Below are 24388 nucleotides of genomic sequence, written 5' to 3'. Positions count from 1 at the left end.
TAAAACCCTGCCTTTCTTTCATGTGTATGTAAGTCGGTTCCGCCTCAACTAAAACAAGTCTCTTTTTTCTCTTCAAAAACTGAGTCACCATGGCTACACCTTCACACTCACAAGCCGTCAAGTCACTCAACACATCTTCTGGCCGTAAACGTTTTGTTGTAATAATAATAATAATAACTCACTCTCTCTAAAGTCTAAACCCTTAACTCTTTTTCATTTATTTATTTATTTTTTTAGTACTAACTAATTGATTTTTTTCCAGTTCAAAAACTTTTCACAGAGAATAGAAGATATAAATATCGGCGAAAACGTATTCCGAAGTCTTGACCCATTAAAAGCCGAACCATCAAACGGTTCTTCTTTTCTAAGAGACTGTCTTATCGAATGGAGGGTAATTTTTTTTGTTTAATTTGTTAATGTGTTAATGTGTATGTGTTTTGATATATATATTCATATATTTATAGGAGTTGAATACGGCGGAGGATTTTATATCGTTTTACGAGGAAATGATGCCGTGGGTACAGACGTTACCCCAAGTTTTGTTACATAAAGAAACTATTGTCAATAAGCTTGTTTCTAGATTACAAGTAACTGCAAGATTGTCTCTTGAACCTATACTCAGGTACAAGTAGTTTTGATTTCGACACTGTATGATTAGGTAGTATGTAAAATTAACTATGGCTTTCTGTGTACAGGCTCATTGCAGCTCTTTCTAGAGATCTCCTAAAAGACTTTTTGCCGTAAGTTCCTCCTCTACGTGCATTCCGTTGTTAGTTAATAGTCTATCCTGATTATGTTTTGATCATTTGTATGCAGTTTTTTAAAGAGGATTAGTGATGCAATAGTGAACCTCCTTGATAATGGGGCTGATAGAGAGCCTGAAGTCCTCGAGCAGGTTAGTGCCACGGTTACATATAGTTATTTTTATTTGATTTTAGCTACTTGACATACCAATAAACTTACTACTCTGATCTTGTATCTTATTCACAGATTTTCACATCATGGTCATATATAATGATGTACTTGAAGAAGTATCTTATACAAGACATTTCTGAGCTTCTGAAGTAAGTAAACAAGTGATCTACTTTTACAAATTTTTTACACACTGTGGAGAGGGATTATGCAGAGTTTATATATTAAAGCTTGTTATTTGGTACAATTTTCATATACTCTGTGTTCATGCCGTTAATCCTACCCTCTTGGATCATGTTATTTTGTGACAAGTTATTGAGATAGACACGGAAAAAAAACCCTAGGAGAACAACGTTGAGATTAGGAAAGACTTGAAACTTTTTGGTGCCGCTCTTAGGTTATTTCCGTTCATATGCTATGTTCTCTCATAGACACAGAGATTATATGCTAAAAACTTTAAATAACTAGTCCTTGACATCTTACTTGCTTAACATTTCTAACACGTTTCTCTCTCTTGAAGAATCACAGTTCGTCTACGGTATTATCCAAAAGATTATGTCGAAGAATTCATGGCGGAATCTGTTTCCTTTTTGCTTAGGAATGCACCTGACAAGCAACTTCTTAAAGGTACCATCATAATAGTTTTTTAAGTTAGTTTATCTGGCCCAAAGAAGAAGCAAAAAAAAAAAATAAATGTTTGGAACCTTTTATGATAGGTTAATAACATACTATACATTAATTAAAATGAACACTTGTATATCACAAAACTTGCGTGCCTACTAGGCTCACTAGTATACCAATTCTTTTACTTTTTGTGTCTTTATCTTGATTTGGGGATGTGGCATGATCAGTAATTGATTTGGACACGAGTTGGTTTTAACATGACATTCATCTTTAGTGAGTTGGGCTTGGGGGTTAGCTCGGTTGGTCTATGCGCTTGAAGGATCTTTTGTGCTTTCTATTTATGCATGGCTTGCAACTGAACATCAAATATTGCAGGTATCAGGGATATCATACAGGAAGTTGTAAGACAACCATCAGTCTCAAGGAAATCTGCGGCAAGTGCTCTACTATTTCATATTATGAAAGGAACTTCAATGAAGTTCCACTCAAGAGCTGACCGAGTTCTACGGTTGTTGGTGAACAGTTGCATCATTAGCATAGGTGGCAGGGAAGGTAAGTTATGTTTCTTGTTCAAGTCTTCAAACAATCTCTTCTGTTATAAAGTCTGCAGATATTTTTTTTTCCTCTCCCTAATTATGCCCCTTATGGATGCCCAAACTTAAAAATAAAACCTAGCGCATTTCTTGAAAGTGAGGATAGATCTCAGTAAATATATAAACTACTGAGGACATAATAATAACTTCAAATGCTTAAGTTCCAAACTCTATTAAAAAAGGACACGTCAGCGGTCAATAAAAATGCTTGGGGCAGTAAATTCTATGCGGACCCAGTCAAACAACCCCTTGATGTGTCCTCTAATAGAGGGCCCCCTTTCAGTTCCGTCTCTACTTCTTCAGTGATCTCTTTTGTTCTCTCCCTCTATAAACAGATCCAAATTGAACAACATACGATGCAAAAATTTGAAAGCAATCAAGATTAAACTCTAGTGTTTATTGTCACCTATTTTTTTTTTTTAAATTTTTTTGTTAGCAAGTAAACAAAATGGCAGTCCATTATGGCTAATGAGGCAAGCGTTGGACAAACATGTGAAGAGCTCACTAATTCCAACTGATGGTAGATGCAAAATTTTGAGAAAGAAGTAGAAATGACGAACCAAGGAGTTCAAATGGATGTGGAAAATTTAACAACATGGTAGTGGGGATTGACATCCATTACTCATTCTTCCACAAACAATTACAAAAGTTTGTAATTTGCTCAAAGTTGGATACTTTGTTAGTGGAAATCACAAATAAAGATAATGAAACCCTACCGATTTTGTCTCTCAGATTTAGTTAGTTACGTTTATTTTTCATCAATGGAAAAAGAGAAAATAAAAGGAGAAAAAAATGAAAATTGGTGTGCGCAAGCATGTCATTGGGTGAGTCTCTCACTGTGCTGTTTGACTGGGCTAGAATGTCTGGGTCCATGTATAAAATTTCATAAAGAAACATGCGTAGCTTGGGCCTTTTAGGTAGTCTTACTATATATAGTCCTCTAAAAAGTAGCTACTTAAGTTAACTTAAAATAAGTACGTAAATAAAACTTCACCTAGAAAATGAATTCAAACTTAATTTTTTGTTGATATGATATACTTAATATTAAGATCATCTCCACAAAATTTCAACTCATTTAGAAACCTCTAACATAGATAAAAATTGTTGTCATTTTTAAAAAGAAATCTAACGGTCCAGAAATGTCGAGTTTTTGCAATCATTTTTTGCTAATGTTAGAGGTTTCCAAATGACTTGAAATTTTGTGGAGATGATCTTAATGTTGATTATATCATATCCATAAAACATTGGGGTTGAATTCATTTTCTAGGTGAAGTTTTACCTACGATTAAGATCATCTAGAAAATGAATTCAACCCCAATATATATGGGTCAGGCTACGTTGACATCTTATTTTGACACTTTATTTTGACATCTACAACTTACACAATGAACTAAGGGATGATTTTTGGTAGAGAGGATTTTCTTACCATGGATAAAATCTCCACAAAATATCAAGTCATTTGAACATGTCTAACATTGTCAAAAGTTGTATTTAAGTTCGATATTTATCTAATGGTCCACAATTTTAACACTATTTTTAATAAAGCTAGACATATCCAATTGAGACGAATTTTTGTGGAGATTCTATCCATGATAGGAAGATCTTCTCTACCAAAAATCTGCCCTTAGTTCATTGTGTAAGTTGTGGATGTCAAAATAAGATGTCAACATAGCCTGACCCTAAATATATATAGGCGTGGGCGAGCAGGTGAGCTAGCCGAATAGCCACTTTATTCTTCTTCTTCTTCACAAAACACTGATATGCTTAAAAGACTGTTGTGCTTTTGAGCCGCTACAGTTCATGGGCCTGCTTATAAAGATTGGTTACCATTTATATCATTGTTTTCTGTTTCCCTTTTTTCTTTTGATAAGTGAAAAAACAATACTGGGTTAGATTTCCATTTCCAAATACTCTGAAACCAAATAATGTGTTAATATACGTTTCCTTTGTCATACCCGCATTATTGTTATATTTGGGCTACCTATTTCCTTTCATTCTTCGGTTATATTGGTTTCATTTCCACGTTATATCCATATAACCATATGTTATGTTTTCATATCCAAGTTGTTTCATCTTTGTGTATATGGTTATTGAGATTATGAGATAGTTGAAGAAAATGAACAAGTGTTATACAGTGTGAAAAAGTAATATTTGGTGGTGATATTTTCAAATCATATGCTTATCAGATATGATTGTTATATTTTTTTTCATTTTCATTCATCAGTTATAAAGTGTGGGGAATTGATATCTAAGAATTGGACAAAGTGGTAGTGTTAGAACCTTAATCTTTTTTATTTTTGTGCTTTCCAAGCAGATAGCTCCTTATCCGACCATATTTAAACTTTTATATGAAGTTTAGGTTGTCCTCAGTTAGCCATGTAGTGATAACGCTCTGATACATCTTATCTTTCACCAAATTGCCCGACCTCTTGTTTTAGTCGTCCATATGGGGTGATATTACCATCAAGAGGAAGGTCTGGTGAATGTGTAACAATTGTTGGACTTTGGCATTTTTGTGTGTGTGTGTTAATGTCGCCAATAGCAGGGGTGAGATAACATAAATGCTTGATGAAAACGAAGCAAGAGAGGAGGAGGAAGCAATGAAGGAGAATTGGAGTGATGAAAGTCGATATTATGAGGACTTGGAAGACGATGAACAAGAGGAGGAAGGTGCAATGGTGGACCTTGAGTACTCTGGTGGCAAGGGGGAAGGATTTAAGCTATGGAGGAAGGAGGGTAGAGGGTGGGGTGAGCGCAGCTGGTGGAGGCTGAAAGATGTAATGAATATAGTGCCACCTTGGTGGTGGTTAGTGTCTATCTTCTAAAAATTGGCTTAGGCGGCCTGCCTACACGAGCCCAGATGACTTGCCTGGGATTCCAACACCATAGTAGTAGTGAAATCTGTATACATTAAAAAAAGATAGATGTGAAAATAATTCAGTCTACCCACCTCTCTAAACAAAAGATGTAACATTAACAAGATACTAAATATATAGGTATTGAATACATTACATTTATGAAATGTGCAGGCATGTGATTATTAGTTTTTTACCTTGATCTAAAACAATTAGTGGTAAAAAATGTTTAGAGGAAATAACCTTTAGCATGACTGTATGGTTCATCATATTTGATAGTGGCATTGTTCTTAATTGAATGCGTGCCTCCAAACTGTTTTTATGTCAGTTTTGGCATCTTAATGGTTTAAGGTTAAATTGTGTCTGCTTCCGTAGCTTAGCTGTTGAACGTTAGGCGCTGCAGGCTCAGTTGAGTTGGCTTTGTAATGATGTCGTGCATGAGTTGTTTACCACCTTTCAATTATGCCCCTAAATGTTAGCTTAATTACAGGTTCGTTGATTGTTGTTGAGGTAGTAACTGCTACCTTTCGAAGACTATGCGAGGAACTTCATTCCAAGGAGTTGAAATTGATGTGGGATTGCTTACTTGATGAAATTTCTGGCTCTGTAAGTGATGCAAATTTGTTGCATCTGAGTCATGTGTTGGCTCTTCTTGTATCCAGTATTCAGTTCAGTAATGGGGGAAAAATTTCTGGTGAGTTATTAATTTAATGTTTCTTCTTGCCTATTTCTTTCAAGTTTACTTTTTCCAAACTTAATGATATTAGGTGTAATCTGCATGGTCATTTATACAGACTACCAGCCAATGCTTGATCTTGTGAAGTCGCTCATACATAAATATATTGTGCCTGGCGATGAGGCTACTGCAGATCATATTTCTGAAGTTATTAACGAGGTGCTGCAGTTAATGCTTTGCCTTCTTGATGGGCTTTCTAGTGGTCCATCAGCAATCACTTCTCTTCCATCTAAATGGGCTCCTGTATTTGAGCTAAGAAATGAAAGGTAGGGCATCTAAAGAACTATTTCTGCCTCATATTCTGAACATGCTAGACCTTTTCTTTTTGATAACTCTAATTTGTGGCTGGTGCTTTCAGTTTGCTAACTTTTCTTAGAGATCTCGTTCAAAAGGATCCGTGTGTATTGGAAGCATTTAGAAGCCAGATCCTGAGGTTTGTGTTGAGGGCTTTATTGTTTGTGAACTTCTCGTCTCTGATCTGGTTTTTTTCGTGCTCAATGTTTTCTGTTTGTCTCATAATTCCAGTGCAATGAATCATCTAGTTGAGGCTTCACCATCGGAGGAAGTTATAAATTTGATGCTGATATTCTTTGAGAAGCTTCAAGCAACCTCCTTCTGCTTTAGTGAGGTGTCTGAAGAGAAGGTTCCAAGAGTGTGCAATTTCCTGCAGGAATCTATTGCTAAGGCAATAGAAGATATTAGACATATGGAGCAGCCGTCAACTATGCACTTTAATGAGTCGAAGTTGGCTTTACTGTGGGGAGTTCTTAGCTGCTACCCCCATATTTCCTGGCCGAAAGCAGACCATTCCTTGATTATGGATTTGGTGGCTGCACTTGATCAACTCCCTATAATTGAAGCAGGTGAGTTTACTCTTATCTGTCTCCATCTTGTTTACAACAAAATTTGTTTGTGAGGAAACTTGTAACTTGAGTATAATGTGCACGTGGCAAAGACTGTTGTATGTGCTTGACTGCTTGGTGTCAAGCACTTCGCAAGTATTAGTGAAATTGACTTATGCTACTTTGACATGCAAAGAAAGATTGATATCATTAAGAATCTACCTGGATGCAAAAATTTAAAGCCAGATGGTACATATAAGCAAGTACTTATATCGTTAGTTGCTGACCACATGGATGCATGATATAAAGGTTCCCAGTTTTTGTCAGGAAAATGTAATCCTTGACCCTCAACCAAGATTCTGTGTTTTCTTTGAATATATGAAAGTTCACTCGATTGTTGAGAATGGAGATTCATGTACTGATATTAAGTGTTTGCGTTTCATTTTATATAACTTTCAGCTTTCATGCAGTATTCTTCAAATGAAAAAAACTGTAAAAATACATGGAAATAACAGTAAGGATTGTGTGATTGAGCACACTTTGGGGCTTGATTTCGACACTAATCAGCCTATCATAGAGAGGGAACATGAAGATGATCCTATAGACTAACTGCATTTATCGCTAGTGGTGTCATATTTACTAGAGTCTGGGTAGTTGATTGGGAGCTTGTATTTGGGTCGCCATAGGAGGCGTAATTGTTTTAAAGGAGTTCCTTAGAACGGTCTTTAGGTCTTGGTGAGGATTTTGGTGGTGTGAATTAGGGTTTCACATTAATAATTGAGTCCTATATTAGTTTCTATTTCATTAGGGAGTACTAGAATTGGATCTAGTTAGTATTTTTATGTTATTTTGTATAAGGGTATTTTGGGGTTATTATTAATTTCGAATTTAAGGTGTTTTAATTGATTTAGAAGTTGTTTTCCTATATAAGGAGTTGTAGGCCTTTGGCCAAGTTAGTTTTGGAGATTGAATTGAATTAGTTTTATTCAGAATTCGTTTAATCGCAATGAAACCCTAATTCACATCATTTGGTTTTCCAGTGTATAGTTGCTGCACCCTGTTAGTGAGATTCTCTCTCACATTTGTATCCTTTTTCATCCTAATCAATATATTTTACTTATCAAAAATAAAAATAAAATAATGGACAAGAGTTGATCAGATTGTGCTCACTTTAGGCTTACTGTACTGATATTTTATGATATCTGGCACAATACTTACCATAAATTCTCTCAGACAATGTGGCAGGTGTTTCCAAACGCACATGGCAGGGTCTAGTTGGTGCTGCCCTGACTTCCTATCACAAATTGTATTTAAGTGAAAAGTCTGCCCTCGCAGAAAAAACAAAAACATTCTTGGACTTTGCACAGAAATACAAATCATCTTCGCAAGTTTTGTTTGCTGTAGCTGAGTTTTTGGACTCTGTTCATGGGTAATTTCTTTGTGACTTAATTCGTAAAATTTAGTTTCCCATTTTTCTTCATATTCAAATAAATGACTTTTTTCTGATGGATGTATCTGAGAACTCATCAACCTTGATAGCCATGATAGGTCTTCATGCGAAGAAGATACTAGCTGTAAGACAGTTAAGTCGGAGCTTGATGCAACAAATGCTATCAAGGCTATCCATGCCTTTGCTGATAGTTTGAGCCTTCCAGAGGATGTCATTCGCATTTCAACTCTGAGGATATTGTGCAAATATGAAAGTCTAGATGGACTTGAATGTGATCAGCCTGCTCAAAAGAAATTGAAGTTAGAGGGTTGTCAGCCATGCAATAAGGATACAGATCGAAATAACGTATGTACTATGATTATTTTGCTGTTCTCATTTCTTACTACTGGTTGTTGATTGTTGAACTTTATACAACCAGGTTACTCAGATACTCCTTTCAATCGAGGCAACTCCTCTGTCAATTTCCACAAGCAGGAGGGTTGTTTTATTAATCTCCCAAATACAAATGGATCTCTCTGCTGGAAGGATTTCCGAAGATTATGTGCCTCTTCTATTGAATGGGATTATTGGCATCTTTCATAAACGTTTTGCCCCTCTCTGGGTGCCTGCACTAGAGTGCCTCACGGTACTAATAGAAAAATACACGGTCCTTGTATGGGATAAACTCATAAGTTATCTCGAACAATGTCAATTGCGCTTTCTCACCTCTGGCAATCAATCGGTGAATGTTGTATCCTCTAAAGAATCAAAGGGTATGATCCAATCTCTAAATACATGAAATTTCTTTGAATGCACTTCCCTTCTCCTGTTCTTGTTCCTTTTCTGATTTTTGGGAGTTTCTTTTGGGTTCGGTTTCCTCTCTTTACTTAAGGAGTGTATTAGTGACGTTGGGGGTAGAATATTGGTCTCAAAACATTAGCTTCTGGCTAATAATTCAAGTGTTGATGTATCCTTTGGTTTTGCTAATATATAAATTCTACGTATCAGAGGAAATGCGCCTGACAAAGAAATTAAAATTCTAGGTGTCTAGTTGTTGTACCAGGTTCTGGGGAATTTAGTTCAAATGTGCAATATAAGAATGAGTCACATAAAAGTAAATAAGGTAGAGTGTAAATCCTCTTAATTCGCCTGGTGGTGGTGGCGTGTTTGTTTGTTTGTTTTTTTTTTTTTGGGGGTGCCCCATGTATCCCCTCTCAAATGAGTTTTAAGTCCTTGTACTACAGTCCTTGACATTTTAGCAATACCCAACTGTTTATACGTGTGTGGGTGGAATGGGGTTTGGGAGATTCAGAAACTATACTGGCTTCATTTCATTCTTCACAAAATTCCATTACTTTTGGACACTGAATTTTTTATTTTATTTTTTGACCATTGCAACTTTACATAGGGACACCCTTAAAGTCCCCTTTTACCGACAAAGGTGGGATTCGATCCAAGACCTCCCAAGGCTTGACCAGTGGGCCACTGGTCGCAGGATTATGATTGTTCATATCTCGAGTTCTAGTTTTCAATAGCCAATTCGAATCCCAAATGATCGCGTACTCCCCAAGAATGTCACATCTCTGCAAGTTAACGCATACTACTCTTCTACTTATAATGACATGGATGGGGCTGTATGCCTCTAAAATGTGTTTAATTAGTAGCGTACATAAATATTTCAGTTGATTTGTGTACCTGACGGGTCTGCTTTTGCCTTGGTTTTGATTTCAGATCTGGTTGACTGCTTCAATGCATTTTTGAATCCTCCCACTGATAGCACACCGCGTACCATGGTATTGTCTCTGTTGCTGCAGTCACTGCAAAGAGTTCAGAGTATTGCAGAATCTAAGTCTCGGAGACTTGTGCCTTTATTCTTGAAGTTTTTGGGGTACAATGTCGACTCTGTGAGGTAACCAGCTTTTCTTAAAATTTTGACTGTTAATGTATCCCTTCGACTTTATAAATTTTGCTGATGTTCACTACTCTTCTTTTGGTTAAGAGAATGTAATGTGAGATCATTTAACTCACATTCCTGTAACGGCAAAGAATGGAGGGTCGTCCTCAAAGAATGGCTTAACTTGTTGAGACTGATGCGGAACCCTAGGTCTTTGTACTGCAGCCAAATTCTAAAGGAGGTTTTGGTCCAGAGGTTCGTATGATCCAAAGGAATGAAAGGATTAGATGCTATAGTAATTTGTTTTACAAAAGTTCATGGATTTCAATTGCTTCCAATTGAAACGTCAACCGACCGGTGCTCTAAAATTAACCTCTTTTCTCCAGGCTTCTTGATGAAACAGATACTGAAATACAGTCAAAGGTTCTTGATTGCCTATTGAACTGGAAAGACAACTTCTTGCTCCCATATGAGCAACACCTCAGAAATCTGATTATGTCCAAAAATTTGCGAGAAGAGCTTGCGACGTGGACATTGTCGAAAGATTCTAATCATATTGAAGATCTACATAGAGGGCAAGTAATTCCTATTGCTATCCGACTGCTAATACCGAAAGTCAGAAAATTGAAAACACTTGCCTCACGCAAGGTATGCTTTTATAGTTTTATTATTATCTTCTTGCTGGATCACTGTTTATTTGCAGCTAATTGGTTTATACTTTTGTGTGTGCCTCATAAAATCTTAACATAATCTCCATTCTCAGCATGCAAGTGTGCATCACCGGAGGGCAATACTATGTTTTCTGGCACAACTGGAGATCACTGAGCTTCTTCTCGTTTTTGTGTTGCTAATAAAGCCTCTGCATCCCGCATTAAATGGAAATGAAGGTTTCAATAATTGGTTTTGGAGCTCGAGTGAAATTACTTTGGAAACATTTCAAGCATGCAATGTTTTAGAGTCCTTCACAGTTGACAAACTAATGGAGATTACATTGAAGAAGAGATATGGCTTCTTGCATGTTTTTGAAGACACTGTTAAATCATTTGATGAATTGCATCTTAGGCCCTTCCTCAGTCTATTAATGGGCCTCGTTGTTCGGATATTAGAAAGCTGCACACTTAGTCTTGATGCAGCAAAGAGCAATGAAGCTTCTCAAATTGCAATTATCTCGAGTGAGAACTTAACCATACATAAGGCAGTTAATGAAAATCCAATGGTATTACTCGATCCTACTAATATTTTGTGTTTGGGTGTTAATTTATTACCGTTATTGTTATTAACTTATTATTGTTAAAAATAATTTATAGCATATTGGTTTTCTCTTAAATTTGTTTTGCCCGAAAGCCTGAAACATATATGCACTAAAATAGAACTAGTTCTACTTGCTATTTGGTTTTCCTGACATGGCCATCAAATCTGTGAGCCTGAGAGTTGAGTTACCAGTTTTATGGATAGACAAATCCTTGTAGAGTTGGTGAGTTCTTACCAAAATTTGGACAAATGCTTTAGATAATTCAATGTGCTATTATAAGAAGTATCAGTTGATCATTTATTATACAAAGATAGCTTAAAAACATTTGCTACACTTATGGAGTGATACATATGCTAATTTTGTTAGTTACTAGGCTTGGATCTTGCATACAATGATGATTTTAAAACCAACTTTCTCCTTTGCAGACAACTACAACTGTAAAGCAGCTCAAGGATCAGAGATCTCTATGTTTGAAAATAATTTCTTTGGTTCTCAATAAGTATGAGGATCATGATTTTGGTTATTCATTCTGGGACATATTTTTTAGATCTGTAAAAACTTCGGTCGATGCTTTTAAGCAGGAGGGTGCTAGTAGTGAGAGACCAAGTTCGTTGTTTTCATGTTTTCTTGCACTGAGTAGAAGCCACTCGCTTGCCGCACTTCTTCAAAGGGAGGAAAGTCTTGTCCCTGCTATTTTTTCTATCCTGACTGTGAAGTCAGCATCCAGTGCAATTACAGCTTCTGTACTTACCTTTGTGGAAAATCTCTTAAATCTTGATAGCAATATGGACAACAATGGAGATTTTGCAATTAATAGTGTCGTTTTACCTAATCTCGGGCCTCTTGTCAACAGTTTGCACATTTTCTTTCAAGGCGACAGGGATTCCAAAAGGTAGAACTTGTTTTGATTTGGCTGTTCCTATTTCCATATACCTTTTGTAAAGCTTATATAATTGGCAGGTATTACCTGTTTTTATATACCATAGATAAACTTATGTAAAGCTTGTATATTCCCTATAATTGGCCCAATTAATTATGAACATCTTCCTTCTTATTTGATCTATGTAACATGGATACGCCATATTTCAAAAATAATCCGTGTCGGATACGTATCCACGTGTACGTATCGAAAACACATGGACACATATCTCTACACTAAAAGATAGCCGGGTCTTTTGGAGGCACACTTCTCAACCGAACAATGTTTCTAATCTCTCTATTTTAAGATTTTAGAACCACCTCCCTTAATTACTCTAATCAGCTCCCTCATTTTTTAAACAATTTACAAAAAACTCCCTCACTTTATTGAAATTAAAAATAGCTTCATATTATTTAAAATAATTTAGAAAACCTCGTTCATGTCACTAAAATTATATTCAGCCCCTCCTAATGTTTTTATATTATTTTTTAGATTAGAACTTGAATTCAAAAAATCATACTATCCGAGAGATGTTAGAGCGACAGGTTTAAAGACTTGAAAAAACACCGATGCGTAGCACGGTTCGCATATTTGTTGTATGTAGTATACCTCAATTTTTTATATTTCAATTTAACTTAGGATCTAATAGGTCTAATAGTTCCATTTATCTATTTTAATTTTAATATACATATTGCCCATGTATTCCTTGTTGGCCTCACTCCATCTGCCTTATATGACATATTTATATAGCAGAAAGAGAATATTATGCCGTACAGAATATTACTAGCTTCCTGAAATATTCTTTAGGATGCTGTAAATACCTATATCTCCGTGTCTTGCCAAAGCTGGATTCTTATGATTCTTTGGTATCAGAGAATATTTTGGCTGTTGGTGTGGTTATTTCAAACTTGTTTTGCATGCTTCTTTCTTGGGGAGATAGTTGTAGTACTATTTTTTCTTCCCGAATCAAATCTTTGGGCAGGGAAAGTAATGATGACTTTGATAAATTTTTTTTTGGGTTATGTATTCTCTTTTGACCACCACTGTCATAAAGTAGGAAGTCGTTCAAATGGCCTAAGAAGACAGAGCTTAGGATTTTCAAACTACTGTCAAAGTATATAACTGAACCTCTGGATGCAATAAAATTTGATGATATTTTGCTACCGCTCTTGTGCAAGAAAGCCCTAAATTCTGGTGAGTTATCATACTGGCAACAATTTCGTTCGGCGTTTTTTATTTTATATCCGGATCCGTTTTATCTTTAGCTGTTTACTGCAGATGAGTGTTTGGAAGTTTTGAATGTCATTCGAGGGATTGTACCAAGATTGGGAGCTGAAGTTACTGGGAAGATTCTCAATGCAGTGGCTCATCTTCTTGTTTCTGCTGGACTTGGTGTACGGTTGTCCATTTGTGATCTTCTTGACGACCTTTCAGTAAAAGATCCAACTGTAGTCTCTTTGGTAATGCATTTATCAGCAACAATTGTTATTAATATTATTGGCATTTCTACTATTGCTATTGTTAATACCATACTTCTTGTTATTGTTGTCATCCTTGTCTTGTTTCTTGATTTGTAGGCCAAACTTCTCCGCGAACTGAATGCAGTCTCTGTCTTGGAACTTGATGAACTTGATTACGACATTAGAGTCAGTGCTTACGAAAAAGTCAACCAGAAATATTTTAGTACCATCAGAGAAGACCATACATTAGTCATCTTGTCACACTCTGTCTTTGATATGTCATCGGAAGAACTGATTTTGAGGCAGAGTGCATACAGGTTATTTGTCTCATTTGTTCACTTTGCTGCGTTAATTTTGGACTTTGATGGAAATAGTAAACCAGAAATGCCTGAAGGGATGGAAGCAATAGAGTCTGGTTCGTGTTGGACAAAAGCATGCGTTCACCGCATTATCAAAAAATTCTTTTTGAAGCATATGGGAGAAGCAATGAACAAAGGAATCTCCGTTCAAAGGGTACTCATATTAGAAATTTTAGTAGTTTAGGCCTGTAATGCACTTTCTTTACCGTCTTTCATTGTAGCGCTGTTTATTATTTTAGGAATGGATTTCTTTGCTTCGAGATATGGTGTTGGGGCTTCCTCAGATACCAACATTAAATTCAATTAAAGATCTGTGCAGTAAAGATGCCGAAGTAGATTTCTTCAACAATATTCTTCACTTGCAGGTGCTTTCTTGTGCCCATTTCTCTTTGTAAATAGGATCTTTCTTGTTGTTCTTCTCCACCGTTCTTTTCTTTCCTTTAGGTTATTTTCATGTTATAGATATATAATTTTTCCTTTAACAGATACATAGGAGAGCAAAGGCATTGATGCGTTTCAAGAAAGCTATTGGTGCGGGTGGCTTTTCAGAGGTAATTCCCCCCCCCCCTCCCCAGCTTGGTGGTTATTTGTCTAATGTGACCTGCCTAATGTGCTGGCTGGCTCTTGCTATAACCTGCAGACGATCACCAAAAAAGTCTTTGTCCAACTATTCTTTAAAATGTTGTTTGATGTACAAGATGGACAAAGAGAACATCTCAGAATTGCATGCTTGGAGTCCCTCGCTGCTATAGCTGGTCACATGCAATGGGAGTCGTATCATGCATTTTTACTTCGATGCTTCCGTGAGATGGCATTGAGACCTGACAGACAAAGGGTTCTATTACGGCTTATATGCCATGTTCTGGACCATTTCCATTTTACAGACGCTCGTATCATTCAGGAGACTGAAGATAATGTTTCTGAGGGTACGAGCACTGGTATAATTGGAGCGACTTCCTTGACTACGTCGCACAGCAACAGTTCCAGTTTCTCTTCTTTGATACAGGGTCGTCTTCATAAAACAGTGCTTCCGAAGATACAGAAGCTGCTGAGTGCCGACTCTGATAGAGTTGATGTTACTATCAATATCGCTGCGTTGAAATTACTGAAGTTGCTACCGGTGGACACCATGGAGTCACAACTTTCAAGCATTATACATCGTATTTGTAATTTCCTTAAAAATCACTTGGAAAGCATACGTGATGAGGCCAGGCACGCTTTAGCTGCATGTTCCAAGGAACTTGGACTGGAATACTTGCAGTTCATTGTTAAAGTCTTGCGAGCTACTTTGAAGCGAGGTCGTGATATGCATGTATTGGGATATACTCTCAATTTCGTATTGTTGAAGGCTCTTGTTAGTCCTAGTACAGGGAAGCTGGATTATTGTTTAGAGGAGCTTCTTTCTGTGGCTGAAAATGATATAATGGGAGATGTTGCCGAGGAAAAAGAGGTTGAAAAGATTGCGTCAAAAATGAAAGAAACCAAGAAACCCAAGTCTTTTGGCACCTTGAAGTTGATTTCCCAGAGCATTACATTCAAAACCCATGCTTTAAAGCTGCTTTCACCTGTTAAAGCTCATTTGCATAAGCATCTCACACCCAAATTGAAAGCAAAACTTGAGAAAATGTTGAACCACATAGCTGAAGGCATTGAACTGAACCCGTCTGTCGATAACACTGACCTATTTGTATTTGTATATAGTTTAATTGAAGATGGGATAGTGGAAGAAAATATTCAAGGCAGAGATCCTTCGACTACCAAGTCAAATAAAAATGTAACAGATGGAGTCTTTGACAAAAGAAAGTGTTCCCCATGGATAAGCGGATACAAACCACAGAGTTCTCATCTAGTTACAGTCTTTGCTCTCCGAGTGTTGCACAATCATTTGAAGAGCATGAAGTTGGACAAGAAAGATGAGCAGCTGCCCATGTTAGATCCCTTTGTTAAACTTCTGAGCGACTGCCTGACTTCCAAGTTCGAAGATATCTTGTCTGTAGCTCTAAGATGTCTCGGCCCTTTGATAAGGTTGCCTTTGCCATCGCTTGAGATCCATGCTGATAACATCAAAAGCTTGCTACTGGATATTGCCCAAAAGTCTGGAAGTACTAGTAGTGCCCTGTTGCAGTCTTGTCTAACCTTACTGACAGTGCTCTTGCGAAGTACTAAAATAACACTTTCACATGATCAACTTCATATGTTGATCCAGTTTCCACTTTTTGTCGATCTTGAGAGGAATCCTTCTTTTGTTGCTCTTTTACTTCTTAAGGCAATTGTTCGTCGGAAGCTAGTAGTCAAGGAGATATTTGATGTTGTTACTCGGATTGGTGAGTTGATGGTAACAAGTCAAGCCGAACCTATTCGCAAGAAGTGTAGCCAAATACTGTTGCGGTTCTTGCTTGATTATCCAATGTCTCATAAACGATTGCAACAACATCTGGATTTCTTGCTTTCAAATCTACGGTGAGGAACTTTCTAGGAAATGCATACGTAAGTTTTTTCTTTAGTTTTCAGTCACTCTTATGGTGACTTCACTAATTGCAGATATGAGCATTCAACTGGAAGAGAAGCAGTGCTTGAAATGTTACATGCTATCATTATCAAGTTTCCAAGAAGTACTTTGGATGAGCAGGCCCAGACATTCTTCTTGAATTTGGTGGTTTGTTTGGCTAATGACCAAGACAATAAAGTCCGTTCAATGGTTGGTGCGGCAATCAAACTTTTGATTGGACGGACTAGCCAGAGTGCTCTCAATTCCATATTAGAGTACAGTCTTTCATGGTATATGGGAGAAAAGCAGAACTTATGGAGTGCTGCAGCACAGGTAAGATGATGATGATGATGGCTCATAAATTGTATGTGCAAATTCTTGAATTTTTGGTGTTTTTGCCATGTTACATGAAAATAATCCTTGTTGGATACGTGTCCCAGCGCGGACACATTGTATGTGATATACCTCAATTTTTACATTTCACCATGTCAGACACATCGTATACTTGTAGGATACGGACACACGTGTCTGTGTCAATGTGTCAATGCAACTTATTGTTTGTTTGTTTGTTTGGCTATTTTTTGTTTTTTGCTTTTGTTATTTTGATATACTGGCCAGATGCATATGACTTTCTGGTAAATTGTTAACTTCTCACAGGGTTCTCTTCACGAGTGACATGGGGTTTCACGTAAAAAACAACCAAATACGTTCCTATAGGTCTTGGGGGTATCAACATGTCTCCTGTTAACTGTGAAAGGAGAGTCCTTTTCTGTTTCTAACGAACATTTCAAACAACAATCCTAGCATTTACTTGTTTCTTCACTTTCTCTTCTGTTCTACACTCTTGCTACTTTTTTATGGTTCAATCTGGAGTGGTCACTTGCTAGATCTGATTCTGACTTGTGTAGATCTACTTCAACTATGGGATCAAATAAATCAGGAATTGTAGCACTAGATCTGGGTTGATGAGGGGTCCTATGCTGTCAAAGGCAATGCGGAGGTCGCGCTTCGGTACCGCCTCACATACCTTGCTTTCTGTTATATTTTTTAATCTTAAAAAGAGGAAAGCTAGAGTTCCCTCTGGGGGGGAGGGGAGGGGAGGGGTGTGTGTTGTAGAACCATCCTACCTCTTAAAACTTAAAAGACAAAAAATATTGACCCTTGGCATAACAGGTTACAAAAAAAAAAATTAAAATTTTCAGTTAAAACTCTCTCTCAGATAGAGGTGGTCAACCATGGCTACAATCATCATTGGCGCTATCCACATACTTGATTCTTTCATTGACTAAATTGTTCAGTTGGAGTTCATAATCTAATAAGAGTTTTACCTCTTTTTAATATTATTCAGGCCAAATTTGAATAATTGATTGGTTCTTGTGTGTACCTCATTGTACACCAGTTTATTTTATTTTCTATGAGGTCCTTCAATGCATTTGAATTGGGTATCTAATGCTATGTTGGTACCTTCTTAATTGTTTCTGTGTCTTCTTAATTCAAGATAGTGGAAGCATTTTGAAGTGGTGATAAGAGGGGGAAAATAGGTTGGAACAGGAAGTGCTGGTAAGAGGCAGTAATGGTAGCAGTGGTGAGGTGGGGAAGATGAGTCAACTGACTTAATTTTATCCTGTTTTACATGATAAACCTTTAGAATAGGTCAGCAGGTAACTCTTTTTTGTCTCTACAGGGTTACAATGGTTCTACCCCATTAAGGGATAGGACGCTGGCAATCTTCACTTAAAAAATGAGAAAAAAAGCTAAACCTAACAATGTGCACAATTTAATGAAATTACTATACTTGGGTGTTGTTAATTTGAGGTTGTACACCATAGGATCCCTGAAAAAACTGTAGCCCTAGGCACCGCCTAGGCGTTCATGGACAGTCCCTTCCTTGCCTTGCGTAACGCCTTTGACAGCAGAGGTGAGGTCCAGACAAGGAAGTCATTGGAACTACAATGGAGTGGAGTTGCAGGTTGTTTGACGTCGGGGTGTGGGGCTGTGGGGTTTGGTGTACCTGAGACGGCACGAGACAGGTGTGGAGACTTGAGGGTGGCTTGTATTGGGAATAAGGAGCATCCTACTTTTAAGAATGCACAGGATGTTTGTTAAAGAACACGTTTCTTCTTAGCAGACTGGTCCCATATTGGTTTTTTTTGGTATGTTTTTAGATTGCAGCATCTAATGGCCTTTCCGTTCATTCTTTTGTTTAATGCAGCCTGACCTATGTTACATGGACACACCATATTTGAAAAATAATCCGTGTCGGATACGCATCCTCGACACGACACGGACATATATTTTATGTGATATACCTCAAATTTTGATATTTCGCCGTGTCAGACACATCATATCTGTGTTGGATACGGATACATGTATCCATGTTAGTGTAACTTAGATTCTGACATTTATCATTCTTACCATAATTTATTCATGTATGCACAATTGTTAGACATTCACATGCCACTGTATATGCTATTCTTCGGGTCCTAAGCTTCACTTACTGAAAAGGACGTTATGCACAACCTTTTTGCTCTTGCTGATATCTCTGAGTGTTATACAGGTTTTAGGATTGCTTGTTGAAGTCTTAAAGAAGAGCTTCCGAAGACATATAAATAATGCTCTGCCAGTGATTAAAAACATTTTGAAGTCAGCTCTTTGTATTGGTGATACTGAGCTGGCAAATTATGCAAATGAAGCTACAATTCCATTCTGGAGGGAAGCTTACTATTCTCTTGTTTTGTTGGAGAAGATAGTGCTTCACTTTCCAGAACTCTATTTTGGAAAGGATATCGAGGTATGCTATATTTTTCTGGAATTTGTATCTTCTTATACCTTATGCCTGTTAATATATTCAATGCAAGAAAAAACTGTTAATTCAGCGCATTTTGTGTTCCCATATCTACTCTATTGACATGAGCAAGGTTAGAAAAAATGCATTGAGGGTTAAGCCTCAAGGTGCGCCTTAAGCCTTTTAGGGATTTAGCGCCTTGAGGCTTAAGCCTCCATGTTTTTATACTTTATTTATTTATTTGTTCGGTTTCTTGATGACTTAGCCCCTCACAACTTCTTTATAGTTTAACAAATCCTCATTAGTTATGTTTTGAGCATCAAAACAGCTTATTCTATTAGAAATCACAAACTTCCATCATCAAATGCCATTTTCCCTTATTCTATTATTTTTATTTTTATTTGTTGAGGATTAAGCCTCAAGCGCCTCTGAGGCTCACAGAGGCAGTGAGCCTCAAGGCTTTGATGTGTTTTTTAAAACACTGGACATAAGGGTTTTGTTTCTTCTTTTTGTCCTAAATTACCCAATCAGATTCAACGCTTGTACTTTACCGTACAAAAAATGTAATATTAACTCGAATGTAGACTCATTTGCTTACAACTAATTGTCTAATTATGACAAAGTACAAAAAATGTAATATTAGGTCGAATGTAGACTCGTTTGCTTACAGCTAATTATGACCTGTTCATAATATCTATACAACCCTGCTGAACGATGTATCTAATGATTCATGTCTGGGTAGTTCTACACTGTCACTATCTGGTAGAAGTACATTATTTTAAGAAAGGAACTCTACAGGTTTAGTGTTTTTTGACTTGTTCACTGCACTTTCAGTAAATCTTGTATGGTATTGAAAGAGACACGCCAAGCATTTACACAAACTCAAGTAGATTCTTCTTGCTGTTTGGTGAATATTGCAAGTTGTCCCTGCAAAGCAGCTGCAAGTACCGATCCTAGAAACACAGTTAAATTTTCCGAGCCTGCAAATTTTGTCCAATTTGTTAAAAGTTAAAACTTTGATTCTTTTGCAAAAGTGTGGTAAAAAGTCTACAAATTTGAGTAAGATATTTGTCAATTTAATGGCTTCAGAAGGCCATGAGATGGCTAGTTGTGTCAGGAATGAAGAACACATTATTTATTTCATTGGAGTGTTCCCCACCCTGTCATTTGAACGAGTTGACATTTTATTTAGTTCAAAAATGATATATGGATACAGAGTAAGGTGAGTGAGGTCTTGCATAGGGAACAAAACAAGAAAGATAGACAAAAGAAGCAGATGGAACAGAACCCAAAAGGTGTACAGCAGTAACATGACTCGACTGAAATATCAGTTGCTTGAGTAAATGGCCTCCAGCTTCTTACAATTTTCAGTATAACTGAATTAGGAGTACATGAATCGTGCATATACATGATGCTATCATAGTACTTAAGGTATTTAAATTCTGTGGTGAAGTTCTGATCCTTCTGTTTACTTTTGGCGCTTCTATTAAAAGATAAAACTTTGAAAAAAAAATTATTGCATTTAAGGGAGTTGAGATGTGGAGCTATTTCAGTCTCAATGAATGATCCATATTTGCTCTTGAACTTGTGGGCACAGCTTTCGACATTGGTACCCAATAAGTTTCTTGGGAGTAGAAAAACCTGACGTAATAATGTATGTTAAATTGATGGATGCACTAGTTGATACTTGATAGATATATTTTAAGGTCGGTTATAATTTAATTTTAGGACAATGTGGTCTCATTTTTCTATCAACAAAAGTAAAAATAGAAAGGAAACAAGCTGATCAATGGGGAAGTGCACATTTGACTGAACTCAATGTTATTTCCTGTTCAGTTGGAATTCAACCATGTTCACGATTTCATCGGGGACTAGTGCTATAAAATATATACTAAACTGCTGATTGCTTTAATTGTCGTGTTTGGCATCAGATGAAGGTTCAGAGGTATAGCTCGTCTGTGAAGGGTGTCAATAGCACTAATATCACAAGTATTCTATGTTTTCATAAACTTAGGTGTCTTTAATCTTGTCTCCTTTTCCCAGGACATATGGAATGCAATTTGTGACTTTCTAGTGTACCCACACATGTGGATACGCACCATATCAAGCCGCCTCATGGCCTCATATTTCGCAGCAGTGTCAGAGGCTAGCCGGGAAAATAGTGAAAAGTTGATGACAGGAGCATTCTTGCTCATGAGTCCAAGTCACCTTTTTGCTATAGCTGTTTCCTTTTGTTGCCAACTTAAGGCACAATTAACTGACGATTCAGCAAACGTGCTCATCACACAAAATCTTGTATTTGCAATATGTGGTGTGCATTCACTTGTCAGACAAAAAAAGTGCACGAGTCTGCAAGAATTCTGGTCTACTCTTGAAGTGCATGAACAAGGTGGTTTTGTTAAGGCCTTTCAATTATTGGGTTCAAAAAAAGGAAAGGTCATGTTAGCTTCCCTTTCTGGTGTAAAGGTTCAGAATGAAGAGGACAATACTGAGGATATACAGTCATTGCTCATCTCACCTTTGCTGAAGAGACTGGGAAAGGTGGCACTTCAAAAGGAAGATGTTCAGGTAGGTATATGATTTGCTTATGTACTCGAAAACGTTTCGTGCATATACACAGTTTGCATAATATCTTATAATAGTGATAACACGATTTGTGTCCCCATTCCACCGTAAGAAAATCTATTTACTTTGCTAATATCTTGTCATGTTACTTGTCATGCACAGATGAAGATCGTGTTCAATTGCTTTCGAACTATTTCATCACAGATTGGTCAAGAGGGTTGCCAGTGCTATGCCGTTGACATACTGTTTCCTTTATATAAAGTCTGCGAAGGTTATGCTGGGAAAGTCATTGCAGGTAGTTATAATTTGTAAATTGTTTTCCCCAAGTTTGAATAGAATCTGTTTGCCAATGCTCCCTGACTAGTAGATCTCTCTTCTATAATTTATGTGGATTACATTGCTACAGAATATACTCACATATACAATGAAATGAGAACTTAGTTTATTAGATAATTAACGAAAGGTGCTGGAGTATTTGTCGTCATGATATTGTAGGCTTTTTTTTAAAGAAATAGATTAGATATAAATTTTGATTATTTCTAATATAATGCGGGTGTTAATGTTTGGCTGGTTTTGTTATTGGACTTTTGAATCATTGGCATTGTACGGATGTCTCGGAATTAATTTATGTATTGAGCCCCTGAAATTCCTATGGAAGGGGTAATTGATCTCGCTAACATTTTTTTTTGATTGGCAAGCCTGTTGATACTGGCAGGGGATTCGAGTCCCAGACTTTTGGTATCATCGTCCAAAGGTTTAACCAACTTTGCTAGTTGGCACCTGCTCAATTTGTGGGCAAGCATGTTTTTAAAGAGATTAGTAACTCGATAGTGTGCAAGCGTTGGTTTGAATCCCAGACGTCTGGTATCATCATCACTCAAAGGTTTTACCAACTAATCTAGTTGACACTGACCCAACTAGTCTTTGTTTTCTGGTCTTTATCCCTTCCTAATTTCCGGCCTTCATTAATTGTGTATTCTGTCACTTATTTATTCTGAACTTAGATTGTGATTTGCTAAAATTGTAAGAGTTGTTGTACCTTTTTCTTTTTTGGTGTTTATCATATATGACGTGTTTGTACCTTATTTCGTATTCCAGATGATGTTAAGCAACTTGCAGAAGAGGTGCGAGATAGTGTACGAGCAACTTTAGGTGTAGAGAATTTCGTGAAGGTGTATAATGAGATTAGGAAGAATCTCAAGTCAAAGAGGGACAAGAGAAAACATGAAGAGAAGCTTATGGCTGCCGTCAATCCAATGCGCAATGCCAAGAGAAAGTTGAGGGTTGCGGCCAAACATCGTGCCCACAAGAAGAGGAAGATCATGACAATGAAGAAGAGAAGGTGGAATTCTTGAAAAAAGTAAAAAAGGGTCAGCATCCTCCAACAAGATATTTGAAGTTTGTAATCTAAGCAGTGTATAGTGCTAGTCATTATAAGTTTATAACCCTTCTCAAATACTATTTAATTTAAATAATTCTGTAGTGGCCATTGTTGTAGTTACGGAAGTTACGTTTTGACGCATGTTTTCTCTGCTTCAAATTCTCAAGCTGTGAAATTTTGTTGTATCGAGATTGGGAAAATGCTAAATTTACATATATAAGTTGAAATTTGTAAGTTAGTCACTTTATATCCTCCGTTTCCTGATCTTATATATTTTCACCACGCACTACGTAAAATTGTTACCCTTCAGAAGTATGACGCGTCTTATATGTTTTTATTTTATGCATGAATTATCAAGATTTAAGTTCTAATTATGGGGATTATGAATCAATGATAAATTAGATTGGGAACCACACTTTTGGGTGTTATTCTGTTAAGTAGGTTTCAGGAAGTCCCATCTCTCGTTCTTCTTACAATGATGACTTAATGCTTGGAGGATTCGTTCTTGTCTGATATCTATGAATCTATGATAGATATTTGAACGTCTTTCTATTGTGATTTATAAAATCAGGTCGGACAGTTAAGAATAGGCTTCACCATATTTATCATTAGGATTTAGAGAACTCTTTAACTTCTCTGATCCAAACAGCGAAATGACTTCTACTTACTCTCTTCATGGGTTCGTATCAACATATTTATGGTGAAGGACTAACGCCTTAAGTGTTTTCGTTATTCAGGGCTGGTCATTTTCTATGACTAGGCAACTATGAAGAACTGTTATGAAGCAATGCACGGTGATAGAGATGTGATCAATGTGCATCCAATTCATCAAATTTTTCCCGAGACAAATCTTGCTGGTAAAAGTGTTCTCCAACTTGCTATCAGTATGTTGGGCCATTGTTCAATAAGTTCTGTTTCACTTAAAGAAAGAAACGTACAAAGGGAGTAGATGTACTTCTAAGATAGGAAATTGTGTGGTTCTCTCTCAAGTCTTATCTAAGGGCCATTTCATTTGAAATATTTGAAAGAAAATGAAATTGGGTTTTGGTGGGGTTTCCCCAAAAAGATGCTAAAGGAGAACGAGTTCCCGGCCTTGCTGGTGCATTCCTAATAGTAATGCCTATGCTGTATGTAGGGCTGATATATATTAGACACTCTGCTCGATTAGTTTCAGGAATTAGGAATTAGGATGAACACAGGTGGTCAGAAAGTGTTGAGAAATGATTGATGAAAAGAGTTGCATTGAGATAACCCAAATGAAACATGGCTAAACCTTTGTGGCCTGGTAATATGA

General features: G+C 36.9%; 1 protein-coding gene across 6 annotated transcripts; it reads left to right on the top strand.

The window, feature by feature from the left end:
* LOC147518252 (ARM repeat superfamily protein) lies at positions 1–23341 on the top strand. Of its 6 annotated transcripts, none has more exons than XM_086590147.1 (31): positions 1–158; positions 263–391; positions 465–622; positions 696–740; positions 817–895; positions 991–1064; positions 1433–1539; positions 1912–2088; positions 5475–5678; positions 5779–5986; positions 6079–6153; positions 6246–6583; positions 7796–7991; positions 8111–8357; positions 8431–8764; positions 9723–9900; positions 9991–10140; positions 10272–10533; positions 10649–11101; positions 11563–12029; positions 13111–13250; positions 13335–13516; positions 13634–14029; positions 14115–14240; positions 14361–14426; positions 14516–16335; positions 16417–16696; positions 18921–19154; positions 21192–21716; positions 21876–22008; positions 22812–23341. In XM_086590147.1, exons 1-31 carry the CDS (start codon positions 90–92, stop codon positions 23066–23068), a joined length of 8109 nt encoding a protein of 2702 aa, XP_086446273.1. In that variant the 5' UTR covers positions 1–89; the 3' UTR covers positions 23069–23341. The 6 variants fall into 6 exon arrangements, with proteins under 6 accessions (XP_086446273.1, XP_086446272.1, XP_086446271.1 ...); XM_086590146.1 differs by having other exon boundaries at positions 8102–8357; positions 13114–13250; XM_086590145.1 differs by having other exon boundaries at positions 8102–8357.
* Positions 23342–24388: the final 1047 nt, after the last annotated feature.

This window comes from Coptis chinensis, chromosome 2 (assembly GCF_015680905.1).
Source record: "Coptis chinensis isolate HL-2020 chromosome 2, ASM1568090v1, whole genome shotgun sequence".
NCBI classification, from domain to species: domain Eukaryota; kingdom Viridiplantae; phylum Streptophyta; class Magnoliopsida; order Ranunculales; family Ranunculaceae; genus Coptis; species Coptis chinensis.
Note: the sequence above shows the minus strand (reverse complement) of the source record. Positions and strands in the feature narration are given on the sequence as shown.

Bases quoted from the DNA above. Each gene is read 5' to 3' on its own strand.
- LOC147518252 (XM_086590142.1), top strand. From the start codon at position 90: ATGGCTACACCTTCACACTCACAAGCCGTCAAGTCACTCAACACATCT. The intron at 2,089-5,474 runs GTAAGTTATGTT...GCTTAATTACAG, and splicing joins TAGCATAGGTGGCAGGGAAG to GTTCGTTGATTGTTGTTGAG. The intron at 5,679-5,751 runs GTGAGTTATTAA...TAATGATATTAG, and splicing joins TAATGGGGGAAAAATTTCTG to GTGTAATCTGCATGGTCATT.